Source organism: Eurosta solidaginis, chromosome 4 (assembly GCF_040869045.1).
Source record: "Eurosta solidaginis isolate ZX-2024a chromosome 4, ASM4086904v1, whole genome shotgun sequence".
NCBI lineage: Eukaryota > Metazoa > Arthropoda > Insecta > Diptera > Tephritidae > Eurosta > Eurosta solidaginis.
The window spans coordinates 98,904,442-98,925,410 of NC_090322.1; the positions used below are offsets into that span (position 1 = coordinate 98,904,442).

Below are 20,969 nucleotides of genomic sequence, written 5' to 3' on the forward strand. Positions count from 1 at the left end.
AATGGTTCTAAAATATTGGCAGTGACTTGCGATAAATTGCGTTAAGGTGTTGTTGCAAAGAAATTGTCACACTACAGTGAAAAAGTGGAGTTATGTTAAATTTGTGCAGCTGGCTGCGATATCCCCCGACTAGATGCGTTACAGCAAACAAACTACTAAATCAAAAGACTTTATGTAATTCTGTGTAACTTAATTGCCACACATACGTGTAATTTCTTTTTATTAATAAAATCGCCCTGTTGGTACGCCGGGAAGTTAAACTATGTGTAATTTTCCTAATTGTGCAAAAAACAATTAAACTCAAACCACGTACCTTTGTGCTTTTGTTTGACCGCTCGTGTTTGTTTGCTGGTGTAGTGCTTGTCGCTTTTGAAACGCTCTGAGGTGATATAATACTTATGGTTGCTTTTGCTGCTAACGGCTAGCTTTTGGAACGCTTTTGCGTGGTTATAGCTTTGATTTGCTGTGGTTATAGCTTTGATTTGCTGTGGTTATCCAGTTGGTCGCTGGTAATTCAGTCGTTTGTATAATAATTCCGGCGTAGTAGGACCATGAAAAACCTCTTGGGGCTTCGATAGCTCTCTAGTAAGTTCCCAATGGGTTTTTTGCGCTCGTTGAAAAAAGAGAAAAAAGGAAAAGAACACACAGCAGATTAAATTCTTGAATCTAACAATTTAATAATTTGCATTTCAAAGCTAATTCACAATGTGTATTTCACTTACTATATTTAGGCTAAGTTATACAAAAAAATGAAAATCTTACCTATAACAGGGCTGATGGCTGCAGTTGTCACGGAGGTTTCCAAAAAAGAAGTGAAAGAGATTCTTTCTTATAAAACGCGTTCACCCCCAATTTTGCCGAAAGCGGTTTTGAGGGGTGATTGAACGAAAGTTAGTTAAACTGGAAAGTCGCGCAGCAACACACACACATATGCAGCCGTTGGTGTTACTGCGCGAAAGTAGACATAGAAGCCAACACAGATAGTTTACATTAGGCTGGGTCACCATTGGCCGTGCTCATCCTTGGGTTTAGCTTGATGGCTTAAACAGTAACCATCCAAAATTTAGTAGCGAACTTAAATGAAATTAACACCACTATATAGCACAGCAATTTCACCAAATTTCATTCAAATCGAAGCGATGAAGCTTTTTAAGTGGAACGGTTGATATACTTTACCCCTTATGTGTCAATATTAAAAGATGTATGAGTGGTTAAGCTCCAAATTAGACATTAGTTTCACTTTCAGAAAGTGAAGCATTTTGACGCACAGTACCATCAAGGCCTTTATTTAAATCAATTTTGTTGCAAGAATTACGAACTTAACCTTTACCTTTCTTTGATTTTGAATGCAAGTCACGCTGTTAGGCAGATGTAACAATGACAAATATTCGTTCTTGTTTTTTTTTTGCCAAATTAAGATCCTCGTAATTGGGCATAATTGGACAAGGCCTTTTGAAAATCTCTTTTCCATATTCATTTATTGTTAGTCGACAAGCATTTACTTACTTACTTAATTGGCGCTTAACCGTCTAAACGATTATGATCGTCCAACAAGGCGCGCCAGACGCTCCTTCGCTTCGCCAACCGGCGCCAATTGGTCACACCAAGGGAGTTTAAATCGTTTTCCACCTGGTCCTTCCAACGGAGGGGGGGTAATTGCACATTTTTATAGTATATTGTTCCACTGCGGTTAAGTTCTACAGCTAGTATAATTTTCTCCAGCATCAAATTAAAGAAAACGCAGGATAGGGGGTCACCTGTCTGAAACCTCGTTTAGCTTCGAACGGCTCGGGGAGGTCATTCCCAATTCTGACTGAGCTGATGGTGTTGCTCAACGTCATTTGGCATAGCCGTATAAGTTTTGCGGGGAAACCAAATTCAGACATAGCGGCATATAGGCAGCTCCTTTTCGTGCTGTCGAAGGCGGCTTTAAAGTCGACGAAGAGGTGATGTGTGTCGATTCTCTTTTCACGGGTTTTTTCCAAGATTTGGCGCATTGTGAAAATCTGGTCGATGGTAGATTTATCAGGTCTGAAGCCGCACTGATAAGGTCCAATCAGCCGGTTCATGGTGGGCTTCAATCTTTCGCACAATACACTTGAAAGGACCTTATATGCGATATTAAGAAGGCTGATTCCACGATAGCTGGTGCATTTTGCAGTATCCCCCTTCTTGTGGACTGGGCAAAGAACACTTAGATTCCAACCGTCGGACATGCTTTCGTCCGCCCATATTTTGCTAAGAAGCTGCTGCATGCGCCTTACCAACTCCTCGCCGCCGAACTTGAATAGCTCCGCAGGCAATCCATCAGCGCCCACGGCCTTGTTGTTTTTCAATCTGGTTATTGATATTCTAACTTCGTCAAAATTGGGCGGGTGGACATATATTCCATCATCATCGATTGCGGGATCGGGTTCTTCATCTCTGCGTGGTGAATTGCTGCCTCCGATCAGGAGAGCAGAGCAGTATTCCCTCTATAATCTAAGCACTCTCTGGACATCAGTTACAAGGTCGCCGATTTCATTCCTACAGGACAAGTACTCCATATGGGGAAATCCGCCAAACTTTGGTTTTTTTGGAGAAAAAATTTTTTTTAAAGATGGTATCACGCAAATATCTTTTTGTTAGGAACATTGAGGGGTAAATTGGAGCTAGAGTGCATCGCCGTTACTCGTCTTACATAATAAAAAAAAAAAAAAATTTATGTAAGGCGCGATAACCTCCGAAGAGATCTAAGGCCGAGCTTCTGTTCCAATTTGCGTCATGCTCCTCTTGATTTTCCCTACAAATTGGCCGGACGGGACCTACATGTTTAATGCCGACCCCGAACGGCATCTGCAAGGCAGATGAGTTTTCACTGAGAGCTTTTCATGGCAGAAATACACCCGGAGCGCTTGCCAAACACTGCCTAGGGGCGACCCCACTTAGAAAAATTTTCTTCTAATTGAAAAACCTTATTTCTAAAATTTTGATGTTGCTTTGCCCGGGGTGTGAACCCAGGGCATACGGTGTGGTAGGCGGAGCACGCTACCATCACAGCACGGTGGCCGTGCCTCAAAAAGATATAGTCAAAAGATCGAGAAAAATATATATAAATTGAGGTCGCAATGTTAAATATACATTTATTTCAACACCTATGTACCGATTATATCGAAATTTTAATAAAATATGGATATATGCAGCTGTTAGCTATGTAAAATTTTTTTGATACACGAGACCCGGTTTTGTAAATATTTTTTACTGCAAAGGTTGCAACACATTTATTTTAACGAAGTATGTTTAGGTAAAAAAGTTTTATTTAATACCCGAGATCCGGTTTTGGAGATATTAATAAAAATATAAACCCGGAAAACCTTAAATTTGTTTACTTATTTAAACACTTCTTATCCGATTGTGTTGAAATTTTATCAGGATGTGCATATCTATGTGGGATATATTTAGATAAAATTTTGTTGATACCCGAAACCCGGTTTTAGAGATATCGGCAAAAATATGAAACGGGGTAACCGTCAAATATTTCATACCCGTTTGTTAATTTTTTCTCTACACCACAATAGTATACCATCAATTGCCTAATCTTGGAATATTCACGCAAGGAAAGTTATTGATGTTTGTACATGGGGCAAATATACGAAATTTTCGCCAAAAATTAGCAAACGTCAAAAAGGAAATACGACTCATTAGAAGGCTGCCAGCGTTTGTGAGGGAAGTGAAGCAGTGGCTACTTGGTTTCAATCATGAGGGCATTGAAATACTTTTCAGACCTATAATATAAGTACCTGTGTCCATTAGCATCGAGGTTTTTTTCTTTTTCAATTTGATGAAAGTACCTTTACATCTGTAATTTTGAATTTTTTGTTTTAATATACATAGTATACTATTTCCTTATACATATTTATATATTTTCAATTGTAAGCAATTATAATTTGTTATTATTATGCGCCCCACAAGCATTTATAATACTAAACGAATTAAATGGCATTTCCTTTGCTCTTTGAATGAGCAAATTTTTTCACAATTTTCTTATTTGTATTTTTATTTCATATTTTAATACTCTAGAAATTGTAAATATTTACGAGAAAATAAAGATTATACAATACAAATACAAATTTTCGAAAAAAATATAAATTAATCTGCTGAAAAGCTCTTTCAACAAAAATCAGTTGATGAGAAACCAGAAACCAGCGACTGAGTGACAAACAACTTGATCACAAATTAATACGGGCGCTTCGTTGGGCCGGTATACTTATCCCCTACGGCCTCTTTTTTTACAGTGGGAAAGAGGCTAGCACCAGCCAAGGACTACGCCGCGTAGCGGTAAAATCTATATATAAAAAGAAGTGTACATTTAGATTGTCACTCCATAACTCGAGAACGGTTAGAAAGAATGCCATGAAATTTTTAGGAAAGATACAGGAACAAGAGATGATGGTTAGTTGATTTTGAAATCCCAAATCGGTTTAGCCATTCCTAAGTTATGATTTTTTTTTAGACAAAAATTCAATTTATATATATAAAAGAAAGTCGTGTTAGTTACACTATGCATAACTCAAGAAAGGATGAAGCGATTTGGCTGAAAACTGGTGGAGAGGTCGCTTAGAACCAGGGAACGGACATAGAATACTTTTGATCCCATTCTGACTAGGGTCTTGAGATCAAAACGTGGACCTGGGTACTCCTGGGATGTGTTTGTACAATATGGGTATCAAAAGGAAGCTGTTTATGAGTACTTTGATACTGGGTATTTTTCGTACCCCTGGGTGACTAGGGTCTCGAGATATAGGCCAAAACATGGACCCGGATATCCCGAGACAATGTTTTCTGGGTGACTAAGGTCTCGATATATAGGCAAAAACGTGGGCCCGTGAACGCATAGATAGCGTTTTTACATTATGCATATCAAATTGAAGCTGTTGCTGAGCGCTTTAGTACAGGGTAGTTTTAATACCTAATGGTTACTAGGGTCTCGAAGTATAGGCCAAAACGTGGATCAGGGTAACATTGGGATGTGTTTTTACATTATGGGTATCAAATTGAAGCTGTTGATGTGTGCTTTAGTGCAGAGTAATTTTTATATCGCTGGGTGACTAGAGTCTTGAGATATAGGCCAAAACATGGACCCGGATGCCCCTACAATGTGTGTGTAATATGGATATCAAATGACAGCTGTTGCTGAGAGTTTTTAAGTAATTTCCATTATCATATTCGATTTAGTCGCATCAACCTGGCAAAACTGATAAATAAGCATGCGAAGCCGAAATAAAGACATGAATTAATAATACCCACATGCCTATATACATATGTACTTCCTATTCGGTTTGCCTGAAATTTGGTGTATTAATTTGCCTGTATTAGTATTTGCGATCCTTTTTTCCGGGAAATAGACCAGAGACGGACTGGGATTAGGACTAGGACTGGGGCTGAGACTCGGAGTGGGACTGGGACTCGGAATAGGACTGGAACAAAATACAAACCACCCTCTGGGACTGGCAATAAGGGATGAAAAAGAATAAGAAGAACTTGAGAGAAGAGAAAAGAGGGAAGGAGAAGGAGACTGAGAAAGAGATAGAGTGAGACGAGGTAGAGATAGATGAATCGAAAAATACGGAGGGAGGGGTGAATAAATGTATTAAGAAAAATACAAGAGGGGGAGGCAGAGTTAGACCAAATTTAGGGCAGAAAAACGTCTGCCGGGTCTGCTAGTTATATGTATACACGCATATGCATATTTACACACGTTCATACATTTGGAGCTTCTCGAGAAGAAGCAAAAAAGGTTGTCCGCTTTTTTAGCTGTCATTGACAGTTCTTACTGTCAGTGTTGTAAAGTATTAAAATACATGTTAATTTGTTTAAATACATATCACACCTCCCCCTTTAATTTACAATATTAAAAGTTGTATGTGGATCTAAAATCTGGAGCCGTGAAACGGTTCACCTGTTTTCGGGAACGGCTGCTTTTGCGAATTGGCATACCTGCGGTTGGCGTTGTTGGCTGCTCGACTAATGAGCTAAGAATAGGTTGCGGTAATAAGTTCTGCGAATTGCTTGACTGAGAAACTAGCTGTTCTTTACTGGCTGAACTATTTCCGGTGTCTTCCAAATTCCTTTCTGAGCTAGCTTGGTGTTGGTTGTCGGATAACCCTAATTCAGGTGTATTTACCAACGGCGGAGGTAAGTTGGACCCGGGTGCCTGATCAGAATCCGTTTTCGATCTTGGTTTGAGTTGGTTAATATGACGCTTGATTTTGCCTGTTTTGGTGTTTACTATAAACAACCTTCTACCTATCGGATGAATTATGGTGCCTTTGATCCATTTGTCCCCTTTTGCATAATTTCTGGCATATACTAGTTGATTTGGCTCAAATCTGTGTGCGTTGGTGCTTGCACGTTTTTTCTGAGCTGATGTCTCAAATAATTGAGTTAACATTGTTCTAACCGATCTGCCATGCAGGAGTTCTGCAGGCGTTTTCCCCTTAGTATTTGGGGTAAAACGATAAGTTGCCAGATATTTTACTACGGCGGTTTTGATTGTTAGGCCGGCATTTATATTTTTCGGACAGCTGCTTTAAAGCTTTGCACAAAACGTTCAGCAAGCCCATTGGACGCAGGATGAAATGGCGCTGTCGTTATTTGAGTGACACCATGTTCTTTGCAAAATTGTTCAAAGCTGTGGGACGTCAGCTGTGGTCCATTGTCGCTAACAATAGTCACCGGGAAACCTTCAATAGCAAAAATAGCTGTTAGTGCAAGTATGGTATTATCCGTTGTAGTCGACGGTAATTGTGTTACATATGGAAATTGCGAATAAGCATCTACACAGATAAGTCACATTGAATTAAATATTGGGCCGGCGAAATCAATGTGGACTCTTTCCCAAGGACCTTTTGCTTCTGGCCAGCTGAGATATTCGCGTGCAGGCGCCGGATTAGCCATTTTGCAGATGTCGCATTCACGTGCTACCTTTGCAATGTCATCGTCTATTTTTGGCCACCAGACGTGATGTCGAGCCAGCTGTTTCATTCTGACGATTCCCCTCGTGTAACAATTGCAAAATTTTTGATTTTAAAGTTTTTGGAATGATAATTCGATTTACCTCACTGTTTAAGCAAAACAAATTTTTGTAGATGGTTAACGAAAACCTACGCTGAAAGTATGGTTGGATGTCCGTATCCCCCGGAGATAACTTTTCAGGCCAGCAATTTTCGACAAAGTTACGGACTTTTGTAGGGGTGCCATCTTGAATTTTATGCTTTCCAATAACATCTGCATCGATTGGTGTTTTAATTTCTGAAATATTATGGCAAGCTTCACTTAAGTCGAATTGTTCATCGGTACTCACGGGTAACCGAGAAAGTGCGTCGGCATTAACATGTGCATGTGTGTTGCGGTATTTGATGCTGAAATTGTACGCCATTAAAATTAAAGCCCAACGTTGTAAATGGTGCGACGTCATTTGTGGCAGACTTTTACTTGGGTTGAAAATATGTACAAGTGGCTTATGGTCAGTAATGAGGACAAACTTTCGACCATACAAGTATTGGTGAAACTTTTGAATACCATACGCAATGGCGAGACTCTCCTTCTCAATTTGACTGTATTTAAGTTGGTGATTATCCAACGTTTTCGACGCGAAAGCAATCGGACGTTCGCTTCCATCCGAATTGATGTGCGATAAGACAACGCCAATTCCGAAAGACGATGCATCCGCGGCAAGGCTTAGTGGTAACTTCTCATTAAAATGTGCTAACTGTGTGACTTCAAGGCAGTAAAAGACTCTTGCTGTGTAGTACCCCACAAAAATTTCACATTTTTACGACGTAGCGTGTTGAGAGGCGCTGCTAGCTGGGAAAAATTCGGTATGAAGTTGCAATAGTAGTTTATTTTACCTACAAAAGCAATTTAATAGCTTGTACCCCTGAGTCATCTGGGAGTATTCGCTTTGCGCTAATTTTTCTACCCAAATACTCTATTTCTTCCTTCAAAAAGAAACATTTCTGCTTTTTGCATTTTATGCCATTGTCTTTTAGTACCTTCATGACTTGCTCCAGGCGACCTATGTGTTCTTCAATTGACGGTGCGGTTATAATTATATCGTCTAAATAATTACCACACCCTTCTATGCCATGGAGGAGTTGTTCGAGATAGCGCTGAAAAATTGCGGGCGCACTGGCGATGCCATATGGCAGTCGTTGGTACTGAAAGAGGCCTAAAGGAGTGTTCACTACCATCATTTGCTTTGACTCTTCATCGATTTCCATCTGTAAATAGGCATCTTTCAGATCTATTTTGGAAAAATGAGTGCCCCGACGAATGGTGTGTAACAACTCTTCGCGTTTTGGCAAGGGGTATTGTTCAATTTCTAATTGCGAATTAACCGCAATTTTAAAATCGCCACAGATTCTCACTGAGCCATCAGGCCTTGGTGCTAATACAATTGGTGACGCCCAATTGCTAAATTTGATGGGTTTCCAAATACCTGCTTTGATAAGTCTATCAGCTTCTTCACGAAACTTTGTTACCTGTGCGAATGGTACTGGCCTGCTTTTAAAAAATTTGGGCGTAGCCGTAGCTTTCATTTGAATCGGTGCTTTAAAGTTTTGTATAGAACCTGAGGTAGTATTGTCAAAAATATCGTGGTATTTCTTACACAATTCGTTTATTTGTTGTGAATAAGCTTCCATTTCGGAAACGTTGGCTATTTCGGTAATCTCAAAACCAAATTCTCTGAAAAGGTCTAAGCCAAAAAGATTGTAAGAATTTTCTACATTTGCTACTATTATCACAATACTTTTCTGCTTGTTTCCACACCTAGCTTCAGTGTGTAATTCACCCAAAATTGGAATTGGCTTCTACCCAAATGCGTACAAACTCTTGGTGCACTCTACCAATTTTGGTTGGTTCAATAAATCGTATGTTTTTCTATTTATTATTGACACAGTAGCCCCTGAATCTAATTGAAACTTTATTGTTTTGTTTTTAATTTCCAACTCAATCATTTTCTTACTTTGTACCTGTTGTTCATTCTTATTACTTTGCTTATTAGCTTCATTCCTCCCGACTTGGTGTGTTTGCATAGCGTTTACTTGCGCTAGGGATGAATTATTATTCTCTTTGAGTGTCGCTACCGTTTTAGTTGTTGCCTCAAATGTTTCGGCAATTAAAAGCACATCTTCTAATGACGGTTGAAGCTTTTGTAGAGCGGCGGTACGTACTTGATCAAAAGGGGTACGAACTATGATTTGGTCACGTATCATTTCATCAACAAAATTTGCTGTACAATTGGTTGCGGTACAAATGAATTTGCATTCTCTTGCGACACCACGTAGGTCAGCAACCCACTCTCTGTGCTTTTGAGTGTTTTTCATTTCCCGCTTGCAGAACTCGTAGCGAGCTGCCACTACATGTCTTTTTGAGTGGAAGTGTTTTGTTAATTTGGATGTTAATTCCTTGAAGGTCAGCGATTGGAGATTTGTTACACCAAACAAATGCTTCAATAACTCAAACAATTCCGTACCAATGCACGATAGAAAAAATGATTTTTGCTTATCTGGATTGCTTACCGAATATGCCACGAAATGTTGCGAAAGCTGCTCCAAGTACGATTCCCAATTTTGTTGGTCTTTATTAAACGAGTGAAATGGTGGGACCACTGTCGCTTCTCCAGTGCGACATGACTCATTCGCGTTAAAAAATGATTGCTGCATGGCCTGCATCCACTGCTTTTGCTGTTCGAGCAATGATGTTGCAAATCTTTGCTGCTGCTGGATTATTTTCTCAATAGCCTGCTCGTTTGCCACTTTACTTTATGGAAACTTTTCTTTTTTTTTTCCTCATCGCCAGTAATGTTATGGTTGCCAATTTTAAATACACGAGTGGATTTCTATTAACATAACTTTATTAAATATAATTTATATACAAAAACGTGGAGGGTAAAATGCTATACGTATCTTTTTCTTTCGGCGGTCAAATCGAGAAGAAGCAAAAAAGGTTGTCCGCTTTTTTAGCTGTAATTGACAGTTCTTACTGTCAGTGTTGTAAAGTATTAAAATACATGTTAATTTGTTTAGATACATATCAATCACCAAATACGACCCCGCTTTCCTTTTTTGTCGACATTGTCATGCAACCTATCGTTGCTTCCTGCCACCGTGAGCGATTGAGTGACAAACAACTAGATCGCAAATTAATACGAGCGCTTCGTTGTCAGTGCACGGACTTTACCACTTTATTGGTAGATCTACCAACTTTTTTGCCCATTTTCATTTTCTACCATTTCTACCACCAAGGCCAAAAAATCTAACAACATTTCAATATATTCGCATTGAAACCAAATACTGCGATCACTAGGCAAACGTATTTAATTGCAGAATAAATTTGTTTATGTCATAAATGTAGTAAATGAGCACGTAAATATTTTCATCAGTCTTTTGTGAATAATTTGGAACGAAAATAAAAAAAGGTTTAAGTAAACGATAACATGCCGAAGTCGGTTATTTTGTGGCAGTATTTTTGGTACATTGGAAAGTTGTTGTTGTTATTATACGTTTGGGTAAATTTTCGTCAGTATTTCAAGCCCGAAATACTGGAAAAAAGCAAGTATCACATAGGCATAAGCTATCTATATACAAATTTTCATGTATTTTTTTGTTTTGTTTACATGTTTTTTAAACGTTATATTTCTTGAAATGGGCTTTATTTGGTATACACTATGTTATGAATTGTTTTATACAAATATAAACTGTAGCTATTGTTTTCTTCAAAAAAAAATCTACCAACTTCTATCACTATTTTAATTTTTCGTCTACCAACATTCTCTTTTTAAAAGTCCATGCACTGCCTACGGTCACTTTTTTTACAGTGGGAAAGAGGCTAGCACCAGGCAGAGCGCTAAAATTATATTTATACACACATATGTATATTTAAACACGTACATACATTTGGAGCTTAAACACTCATACATCTTTTAATATTGACACATAAATATGTTAGAATGAGAATACTCGTATTTACATTCGACCGAATCATTAGGCCAAGCACGCCAAGGCTACCCATACCCTGCCCCTTGTATATACACATATATATATTTATTTATTCACAAATTTTGTTATTTATGTATGTATATATTTATGTATCAAATACAAAATGTAAAATATCAAATATATATTGCATAAATATGTTCCAACGATTCAAAACACGCCTTTTCTATATCGCAAAAACTGATGCTATCAGAAATATGTAAAATGTGAATATTTTTGAAATAGGAGCAGCTAGGATTTCAAATCCAACGACTTTTTCATCTATAATCATCACCAAATACAACCCCACTTTCCTTTTTTGTCGACATTTCCATGCAACCTATCGTTGCTTCCTGCCCACCGTGGACTACCACGTGAATTTTTGAATGTATTTTTAACACGCGATCGAAAAGCTAAAACCTGACGCTCTTTTACTTCGTTATTTTGTTCTACAATTAGTTTCGCTACTACGTCTTTCGGATCAGTAAATGCCGTTGAGGCTAAAATAGTTTTGACTAAATCGGATCTTGTATTTAAACGACACACGTTAACCGTTTGTTCGACTGCCATTTCATGAGCTTTACCTTGAGTGATCCGTTCAATAATAAGAGACCGCTCAAGTGAGTCAGCTAAATCTTCAACTTTTTTGGCAAAATCTGTATAATTGTTATTGTTAACGTGCAACGCTGCTATTTTCCCTGCTACAACTTTCGAGTGGTCTGGTTTGATCCTACTACGTAGAGCTTTAATTTCATTAACTGAAGTTACTTGCGTTGGTATTGCTTCACGGGCTTTACCCTCAAGTTTTGATTTCAAAAATCCTATAAAAGTTCCATTCCAGTTAATTTTCATCGGCGAACTCTTCAAGTAATCTAATTTTGTCTATAAAGGTCTCAAGTGCTAGAGGATCACCGCTGTAGTTTTCTCTAATAGTAGTACCACACATGGTGATGAAAGATTTCTTTTGCTCAAGTGTTGCCATGATTTGATCGTTAAGATTTGAAGCTGAATTAGAAGGTGAAGCGACCCTTGCACTATTTGAATCGTTAAGATTTGAATCTAGTTTAGAAGAAGTTTAATTTGGCTAGAAGAATATTCGAAGCCTGGGAAATCTGTCGACAAAGATAATCTATTTCCCTGGTTTGTGCCTGTTTCGGTCGAAGATGAAGTTAAACTTTCGGAGCTTGAAGCTAATTTATCGGAATCTGGTGTTAAATCTGAAGTTTTGTGAACTTGCTTCTTAGTTCTAAAGTTATAAGAAGAGCAAACGAATTTAGTTTAAACTACTATGAAATAATGAAGCACTTATTTGAATGTCGGAATTTTTAATTGAAGCTGAAATGTTGAAAAAAAATGTTGGAAAAGGGAACTGATTTACAGTGAATTGTCGCTAACGAAATATTTAAAAATTTGCTGGATAATTTAATTGAAAATGAAATATTGATATAAAAAATCTGTATGAAGGAATTGAATTTGAAATTGGTTCAAAAGTATATAAGTATGAATCGGCAAAAATCTCAGAAATGTGGTAATCACGGACGCACCGCTTTATTAAAAAAATCTTAATTGGTTTTTCACGGAACCACCGTTTTATATCAAAAATTCCAAAATTTACAGGTTACATGCAACCTGCTTATCTAGTTCACCCTATAAGACTGAAAATTAATATATTGTTGGAAAATGGACGTATTAAGAAATTGTACCTGAAGTAAAATTAAAATTTGAAAAATGGAAATTCAGAAATGTGAAATTTTAAATAGAAGATTTGTGAAATGAATTGAAATTTTGAAAAATGGAAGCTTGAAAATATGAGAATTTGTAAAATGAGTTGAGAAATTTTTAAATCACAAATTTGAAAATATGAAAAATTTGAAGAAATTGCAAATGTGTCAAATGAATTCCAACTTGAGAAAAAAAAATTAAGATCTAGAGAGGTTGAAATTCAAACTTTTTTAATTGTTGAAAACTGATGTAGTATTAGTGGTTAAAATTAGACGGAAGACCTGCTAAGAGGATGACAATTTGTGGGAGGGACGCAACAAATTAAATGGGGTTACACTGAAATGACAGTCCTTGGTCGGGAAAAGGCCCGAGTCGCTCCGGTACATAGAACCGGCTGCCTTGGGAAGAGATCTGTAGGTCTATCTCTTCTCCTTTAAGTACTTACAAGTATCTTTGATTTGGTTGAAGAATCAAATTACAAGCAAAAAGTATCTTTGATTTGGCTGAAAAATAAATAAAAATTATCTTTGATTGGGCTGAAGAACCAAATAAGAAAAAGTATCTCTGATTTAGCTGAAGAATCAAATAACAAATAATAAGTATTTTTTATTTGGATGCCGTATTCATTTATTTTTCAGTCAAATCAAAGATAACTTCTGTTTGTAATTTGAGTCTTCTTTATTTGGACGCTGCGTTTCTATGTGTAAGATTCCTTGTGTTTTTGTTGTACTTTGGCTGCGAGTCGATTTAAGGTCCTCGAATCGCGCGTACATCCATCTAGCTTCATGTATTTCGATCGGGGAACATCTATTTATATATTTATGCTTACACATGGTGCTGGCTATGGCCATGTTTTGAGTCAACGCCTCTAACACCCCCTTAATTATGGCCCCCCCTGTTGAAACAGCAAGTTCTCTTGGACTCCCGGTAGAGGATATTGATAACAATTTGTCATCGGTTACACCTATTGGATGGGGCAAAGCCCTGTTACAATAAAAACAACAACCATAGTTTGAGCACCGGCGAAGTCGATAGCAGAGGACGTGGAGAACGACTATCGGATTGCAGCCGATATTCTAAGGAGGCCCATGTACGTGGAATATGTATTAGCAGGAGGACAACTTGACGCTTCAAAGCGAGGCTAGGAGTAGCCACAGTGATCGAGTCAGTGGACAGCCAATTGTGTTGCTACAAGGCATACCTAGACCCCACCTCCTAAACAAAGACTTCTTAGATCTTGAAGATGAAGACATTGGGCATTTGATGAAACGCCCTTTCGCATAATTATTATTTTACAAATAAGCCAATCGAGGAACAGGCTAACCAAGAAGTTATTTTCAAAGTTTCACGTCTGAAAATTAAAGAGATTTACAACAACTAAGGCATGACGTGGCTGAATGCGTTTGTAACACTTCAACCATCGTAGGAGTTCGGGTTCAAATCTCACTCCCTGGAGAAAAGGCTTTGAAGAGATTTACAAGGTATAATCGAAACACCTGTCGCTTAGTCCGTCCTGATGTCACGTTGTTTAAATTTTTCCCAAATTTTTAAATAAAAATTAAGGAGAAGTTATTTGAGGCAGGGATCGCGGATAACGAGCATATCCATTTCCTATGGAACACTCAAGATATCGATAAGGGCTTTATACCATCATTATCAGATCAGGTGCAGTTCGTAGTAAGATCAGATGCAGATAATAAAATGTAAAAAAAACCTGTTAAGAAAGCTCGGTCTATATGTGAGCTTTCTTTCAATTTGCGTAATGCTAATACTAAATTTTTTTTCTAAAAATCGGCGACCTATGTGTTTTATGCCGATAATGAACGGCAGCTGCAAGCCAAATGCATTTTCACCGAGGACCATTTTATGGCAGATTTACACTCGGAGCGTTTGCCAAACCGCTGCTCAGAAACAGTTTTCTAATTGAAAAAAAAAAATTTTTCTAAACCACGGTAGCAATATATAAAGAAATATAAAATAATCAATATGGGCAAGGCAGTCCCTGTTAAGTCTACCGAAAGAATTTTGTAAATATCCCGATCCTTGAACCAGTTGCTTTCCTCATCTTGTGTTTCCGTACGATTCTGAAGACTCTGCCAAGTTTTAGGATTAGTAGTCCACGGGGAGTTACTTAAAAACGGATTGCAAATATATATAAACTAGCAGACCCGGCAGACGCTGTTCTGCCCTAAATTTGGCCTATCTGCATATATTTTAATAAGCTTTTTCCGTCTAACTCTGCCCTACCCCTCTACACTTTTTCCTAAAATTTTTATTCACTCTCCCTCCATCTTTTTCGCTTTATCTCCATCTTTGTCTCATTATATCTCTTTCTCAGTCTCCTTCTCTCTTTTCTCTTCTCTCAAGTTTTTCTCCTTCTTCTTCATCTCTTATTGCCAGTCCCATAGGGTGGTATGTATTTTGTTCCAGTCCCATTCCGAGTCTTAGTCTCAGTCCCAGTCCTAGTCCTAATCCCAGTCCCAGTCCGTCTCTGGTATACTTCCCGGAACAAAGCATCGTAAATACTAATATAGGCAAATTTATATACGAAATTTCAGGTAAATCGAATAGGACGTATGTAAATAGGTATGTGGGTATTATTAATTCTTGTCTTTATTTCCGGTTCGCATGCACATTTATCAGTTTTGCCAGGTTGCCAGGCTTTAGAGCTCTCAGCAACAGCTTTCATTTGATATCCATAATACACACACATTCTAGGGGTATCCGGGTCCATGTTTTGGCCTATATCTCGAGACCCTAACCACTCAACGGTGTAAAACTTACTCTGTATTATAGCACACATCAATAGCTTCAATTTGATACCCATAATATAAAAACGCATTCTAGGTGTATCCGGGTCCATGTTTTGGCCTATATCTCGAGACCGTAGTCACCCAGCGGTGTAAAACTTACTCTGTACTAAAGCATACATCAACAGCTTCAATTTGATACCCATAATGTAAAAACACATTCTAGGTGTATCCGGGTCCACGTTTTGGGCTATATTTCGAGACCCTAGCCTCACAGTAGTATGAAAATTATCCTGTACTATAGCACTCATCAACAGTTTTCATTTGATATCCATATTGTATAAACACATTCTAGGGGTACCCGGGTCCACGTTTTGGGCTATATCTCGAGACCCTAGCCTCCCAGTTGTATGAAAATTATCCTCTACTATAGCACTCATCAACAGCTTTCATTTTATATCCATAATGTATAAACACATTCTAGGGGTACCCGGGTCCACGTGTTGGGCTATATCTCGAGACCCTAGCCTCCCAGTAGTATGAAAATTATGTTGTTGTTGTTGTTGTAGCAGTGCTTCGCCCCACCTAACAGCCGCGACCGATCACAGATTGTCATCAATATCCTCTAACGGTAGTCCAAGGAAACTTGCCGTTTCAACAGGGGTGGACCATAAGGAAAGGGGTGTTAGAGGCGTTGGTTCCACATTACAATTAAAGAGATGGTTGGTGTCATGTGGGGACACATTGCAAGCGGGGCATACATTTTGTATGTCGGGGTTGATTCTGGATAGTTAAGAGTTTAACCTGTTACAGTATCCAGAACGAAGTTGAGCCAGAGTGACTCGCGTTTCCCTGGGGAGTATGCGTTCCTCTTCCGCGAGTTTTGGATACTTATCTTTGAGTACAGGATTCACCGGGCAATTCCCGGCATAAAGGTCCGACGCCTGTTTGTGGAGTTCACCAAGGACCTGCTTGTGTTTTTTCACTTCATACGGCTGGGTTCTCAGGTGCCGTATTTCCTCAAAATGCTTACGGAGATGACTCTTTAAGCCCCTGGGCGATGTTGGCTCATCCATCAGATGTCTGTTGGGATGCCCAGGTTTCTGGGTATTTAACAGGAAATTATCCTGTACTATAGCACTCATTAACAGTTTTCATTTGATATCCATATTGTATAAACACATTCTAGGGGTACCCGGGTCCCCGTTTTGGGATATATCTCGAGACCCTAGCCTCCCAGTTGTATGAAAATTATCCTGTATTATAGCACACATCAATAGCTTCAATTTGATACCCATAATATAAAGACACATTCTAGGTGTATCCGGGTCCATGTTTTGGCCTATATCTCGCGACCGTAGTCACCCAGCGGTGTAAAACTTACTCTGTACTAAAGCATACATCAACAGCTTCAATTTGATACCCATAATGTAAAAACACATTCTAGGTGTATCCGGGTCTACGTTTTGGGCTATATTTCGAGACCCTAGCCTCCCAGTAGTATGAAAATTATCCTGTACTATAGCACTCATCAACAGTTTTCATTTGATATCCATATTGTATAAACACATTCTAGGGGTACCCGGGCCACGTTTTGGGCTATATCTCGAGACCCTAGCCTCCCAGTTGTATGAAAATTATCCTCTACTATAGCACTCGTCAACAGCTTTCATTTTATATCCATAATGTATAAACACATTCTAGGGGTACCCGGGTCCACGTGTTGGGCTATATCTCGAGACCCTAGCCTCCCAGTTGTATGAAAATTATCCTGTACTATAGCACTCATCAACAGTTTTCATTTGATATCCATATTGTATAAACACATTCTAGGAGTACCCGGGTCCCCGTTTTGGGCTATATCTCGAGACCCTAGCCTCCCAGTTGTATGAAAATTATCCTGTACTATAGCACTCATCAACAGTTTTCATTTGATATCCATATTGTATAAACACATTCTAGGGGTACCCGGGTCCACGTTTTGGGCTATATCTCGAGACCCTAGCCTCCCAGTTGTATGAAAATTATCCTGTACTATAGCACTCATCAACAGTTTTCATTTGATATCCATATTATATAAACACATTCTAGGGGTACCCGGGTCCACGTTTTGGGCTATATCTCGAGACCCTAGCCTCCCAGTTGTATGAAAATTATCCTGTACTATAGCACTCATCAACAGTTTTCATTTGATATCCATTATGTATAAACACATTCTAGGGGTACCCGGGTCCACGTTTTGGGCTAGATCTCGAGACCCTAGCCTCCCAGTTGTATGAAAATTATCCTGTACTATATCACTCATCAACAACCTTCATTTGGTATCCATATTGTATAAACACATGCTAGGGGTACCCGGGTCCATGTTTTGGGCTATATCTCGAGACTCTAGCCTCCCAGTTGTATGGAAATTATCCTGTACTATAGCACTCATCAACAGCTTTCATTTGGTATCCATATTGTATAAATACATTCTAGGGGTACCCGGGTCCACATTTTGAGCTATATCTCGAAACCCTTGCCTCCCAGTTGTATGAAAATTAGCCTGTACTATAGCACTCATCAACAGCTTTCATTTTATATCCATATTGTATAAACCCATTCTAGGGGTACCCGGTTCCACGTTTTGGGCTATGTCTCGAGACCCTAGCCTCCCAGTTGTATGAAACTTATCCTGTACTATAGCACTCATCAACAGCTTTCATTTGATATCCATATTGTATAAACACATTCTAGGGGTACCCGGGTCCCCGTTTTGGGCTATATCTCGAGACCCTAGCCTCCCAGTTGTATGAAAATTATCCTGGAATATAGCACTCATCAACAGCTTTCAGTTGGTATCCATATTGTATAAATACCTTCTAGGGGTACCCGGGTCCACATTTTGGGCTATATCTCGAGACCCTAGCCTCTCAGTTGTATGAAAATTATCCTGTACTATAGCACTCATTAACAGTTTTCATTTGATATCCATATTGTATAAACAAATTCTAGAGGTACCCGGGTCAACGTTTTGGGTTATATCTCAAGACCCTAGCCTCCCAGTTGTATGAAAATTATCCTGTACTATAGCACTCATCAACAGCTTTCATTTGATATCCATATTGTATAAACGCATTCTAGGGGTGCCCGTGTCCACGTTTTGGGCTATATCTCGAGACTCTAGGCCCCCCCGTTGTATGAAAATTATCCTGTACTATAGCACTCATCAACAGCTTTAATTTGATATCCATATTGTATAAACACATTCTAGGGGTACCCGGGTCCACGGTTTGGCCTCTATCTCGAGACCCTAGTCACCCAGGGGTATGAAAATTATCCTGTACTATAGCACTCATCAACAGCTTTCTTTTGATATCCATATTGTATAAACACATTCTAGGGGTACCCGGGTCCACGTTTTGATCTCAAGACCCTAGGCACGTAGCGAAAAAAGGTAGTCGTTGGCCGATTCTCAGACCTACCCAATATGCTCACAAAATTTCTTGAGAATCGGTTCAGCCGTTTCGGAGGAGTTAAGCCTCTAAAACCGTGACAGAAGAATTTTATATATTAGATTTATACTGAAATTTCCGACCAAACATGAAACATGTTTTAATATAAACGAAGTGAAAAGTTTTACACTTATGAAAAATATGGTTTTTGACAAGCAGTTTTTTTTCTTACTTGGTTCCGGGAATATTCCGAAACTGGAATAAGTTGAATAAAATTATGTTCCATTTTTTTTAATGTTTTTGAAATTATCCTCCGTAAATCTTCATGCCATATGGTATTGTTGCTAACTTTATGCCAAACATATTTTTCCCTGAATTCCAATATTTTTGGTTTCTAAAATTAAAAAAAAAACACAATTAACTTCATGTTTTTATCTGAGAACTCATTACAAACCACAAAAAGGCGATATGCAACTTGCTCGCGTAAATATCTATCCTTGATAAAATAAGAATTATTTTGACTGTCTTTCATAGTTATGTTGAATATAAATCTGTTAACTACAAGTACGAGCTGGAGGCACCAAACTGACGACAAATGATCACAGCTAACCCATACATAAGGTATTGACGCAGTCTTAAAAAAATATATAATGTGAGTGTTAAAGGTAAAGAATGGTCAAAACTTACAATTGAATGAATATCACTAAATCTTGATATTGTTAGGCCGGATGGAACAAGTAAATCACGATTTCCTCCACCAATGGATATCAATAGGATATTGTTTAAAATTGGGTCAATATTTTGGGAACTATTGCGACGAGTTAGTGAGGTGCCACAAAAATTCAGTCCAACTTTAGGTTCGAAGAAGGATCGGACCTTACTTAAGTAATTGTGTATTTCTCTGTAGAATGCGTCGATCTTTTTATCAAGATTTAAAACGGGATTTTGTAAGGGTGAGGATAAAGCGATTATTGTATTGATGTGTTTAGACGCCTCCGATTCCCTTAGAACTCCGTGTGCTACCAAAGCTCCCATAGAATGACCAATCAAAACTACTTTTCTTTCCAGTATTCCTTTGCTTGCATAAAGCCGTAAAACCACTTCAATACACTCCTTTAAATATTGTGTTTGTCTTTCTAAGTAGTTCCCAAATAATGCTGATAGTTCTTCATTGAAATCAACTGGAAATATAAAAAAGTTAGTGTTACTAATCTAGTTTAATGTTTATTAATTAATATTCCGCACATTTTGCGAAATTCAACAAAAGTGGTGGGAATAGAATATGCATATTTAAAAACACTGGTTTACAGTCAAAATGCACCAGAGACGCCATTATCAAATTCTTATGTAAACTCACCCCCTGATTCCGAAAATCAAGGTGTTCGGCCGGGGTGCGCCTGATCCTTGCGAGAGGTGGGCGCACCGGGTCGATCTCAAAGAACGGGTGTGTTTGAAAATAAATAAGAGAAGACGAGATTTCTCGTTATAATAGCTGTGATTTTTATTGGTAGATATTAGATATACAGGCAGAGATCGTTGGCGGAAGATGTGTACGCGTTGGCTGTTAGAATCCAAGAGAGCGGTTGTATAGCAAGCTACAACCGTTGACCCGCAAAATCCTCCGTTTTGGAGGGGAAAGGCACCAACACATCAACCCCGACATGCATATGCATGAGTGCTGACAAAAAGCACACATACACGTGCATGTACATGCATGCACATGCATGTGGCGGTGATGGTGTGTGTGGTTATAAATTAAGTCGAGTATCGATTTCCAGAGTTGCATTGGGGGGATCGCAATCAGATGCGGAAAAGTTAGGCATCCTGCCTAAACATGCCAGCCCCCTTGCGATACGAAACATCGTTTTTACCCTCACCGATCTCCGACCGCTGAAAAGCAACGAAAAAAACGTTTGCATTAAAACTAAACTTAACCTAAATCGCGTATTTCGCCAGCGTCGCGGGTGGCCGGGACTTGCGCAGCATGCCACCTAAGCTAGGATGAAGAAAATAAACATTAGAAGTGGAGGAAAGTGAATATTTCT

At 38.7% G+C, this 20,969-nt stretch overlaps 1 protein-coding gene and 1 pseudogene across 10 annotated transcripts in view; both read right to left on the reverse strand.

The window, feature by feature from the left end:
* The window catches only part of LOC137250070 (uncharacterized), a 246,013-nt pseudogene extending 242,181 nt beyond the window's left edge, over positions 1 to 3,832 (reverse strand).
* The window catches only part of PGAP1 (GPI inositol-deacylase), a 1,928,961-nt gene that overhangs the window by 1,454,332 nt on the left and 453,660 nt on the right, over positions 1 to 20,969 (reverse strand). For all 10 annotated transcript variants that reach the window (XM_067782303.1, XM_067782299.1, XM_067782305.1 and 7 more), the window contains 3 exons: positions 19,612 to 20,105; positions 19,379 to 19,558; positions 19,157 to 19,318 (listed from right to left, as the gene is read on the reverse strand). In XM_067782303.1, the coding sequence (XP_067638404.1) occupies positions 19,157 to 19,318; positions 19,379 to 19,558; positions 19,612 to 20,105 (836 nt within the window). The remainder of the gene's footprint in view (positions 1 to 19,156; positions 19,319 to 19,378; positions 19,559 to 19,611; positions 20,106 to 20,969) is intronic.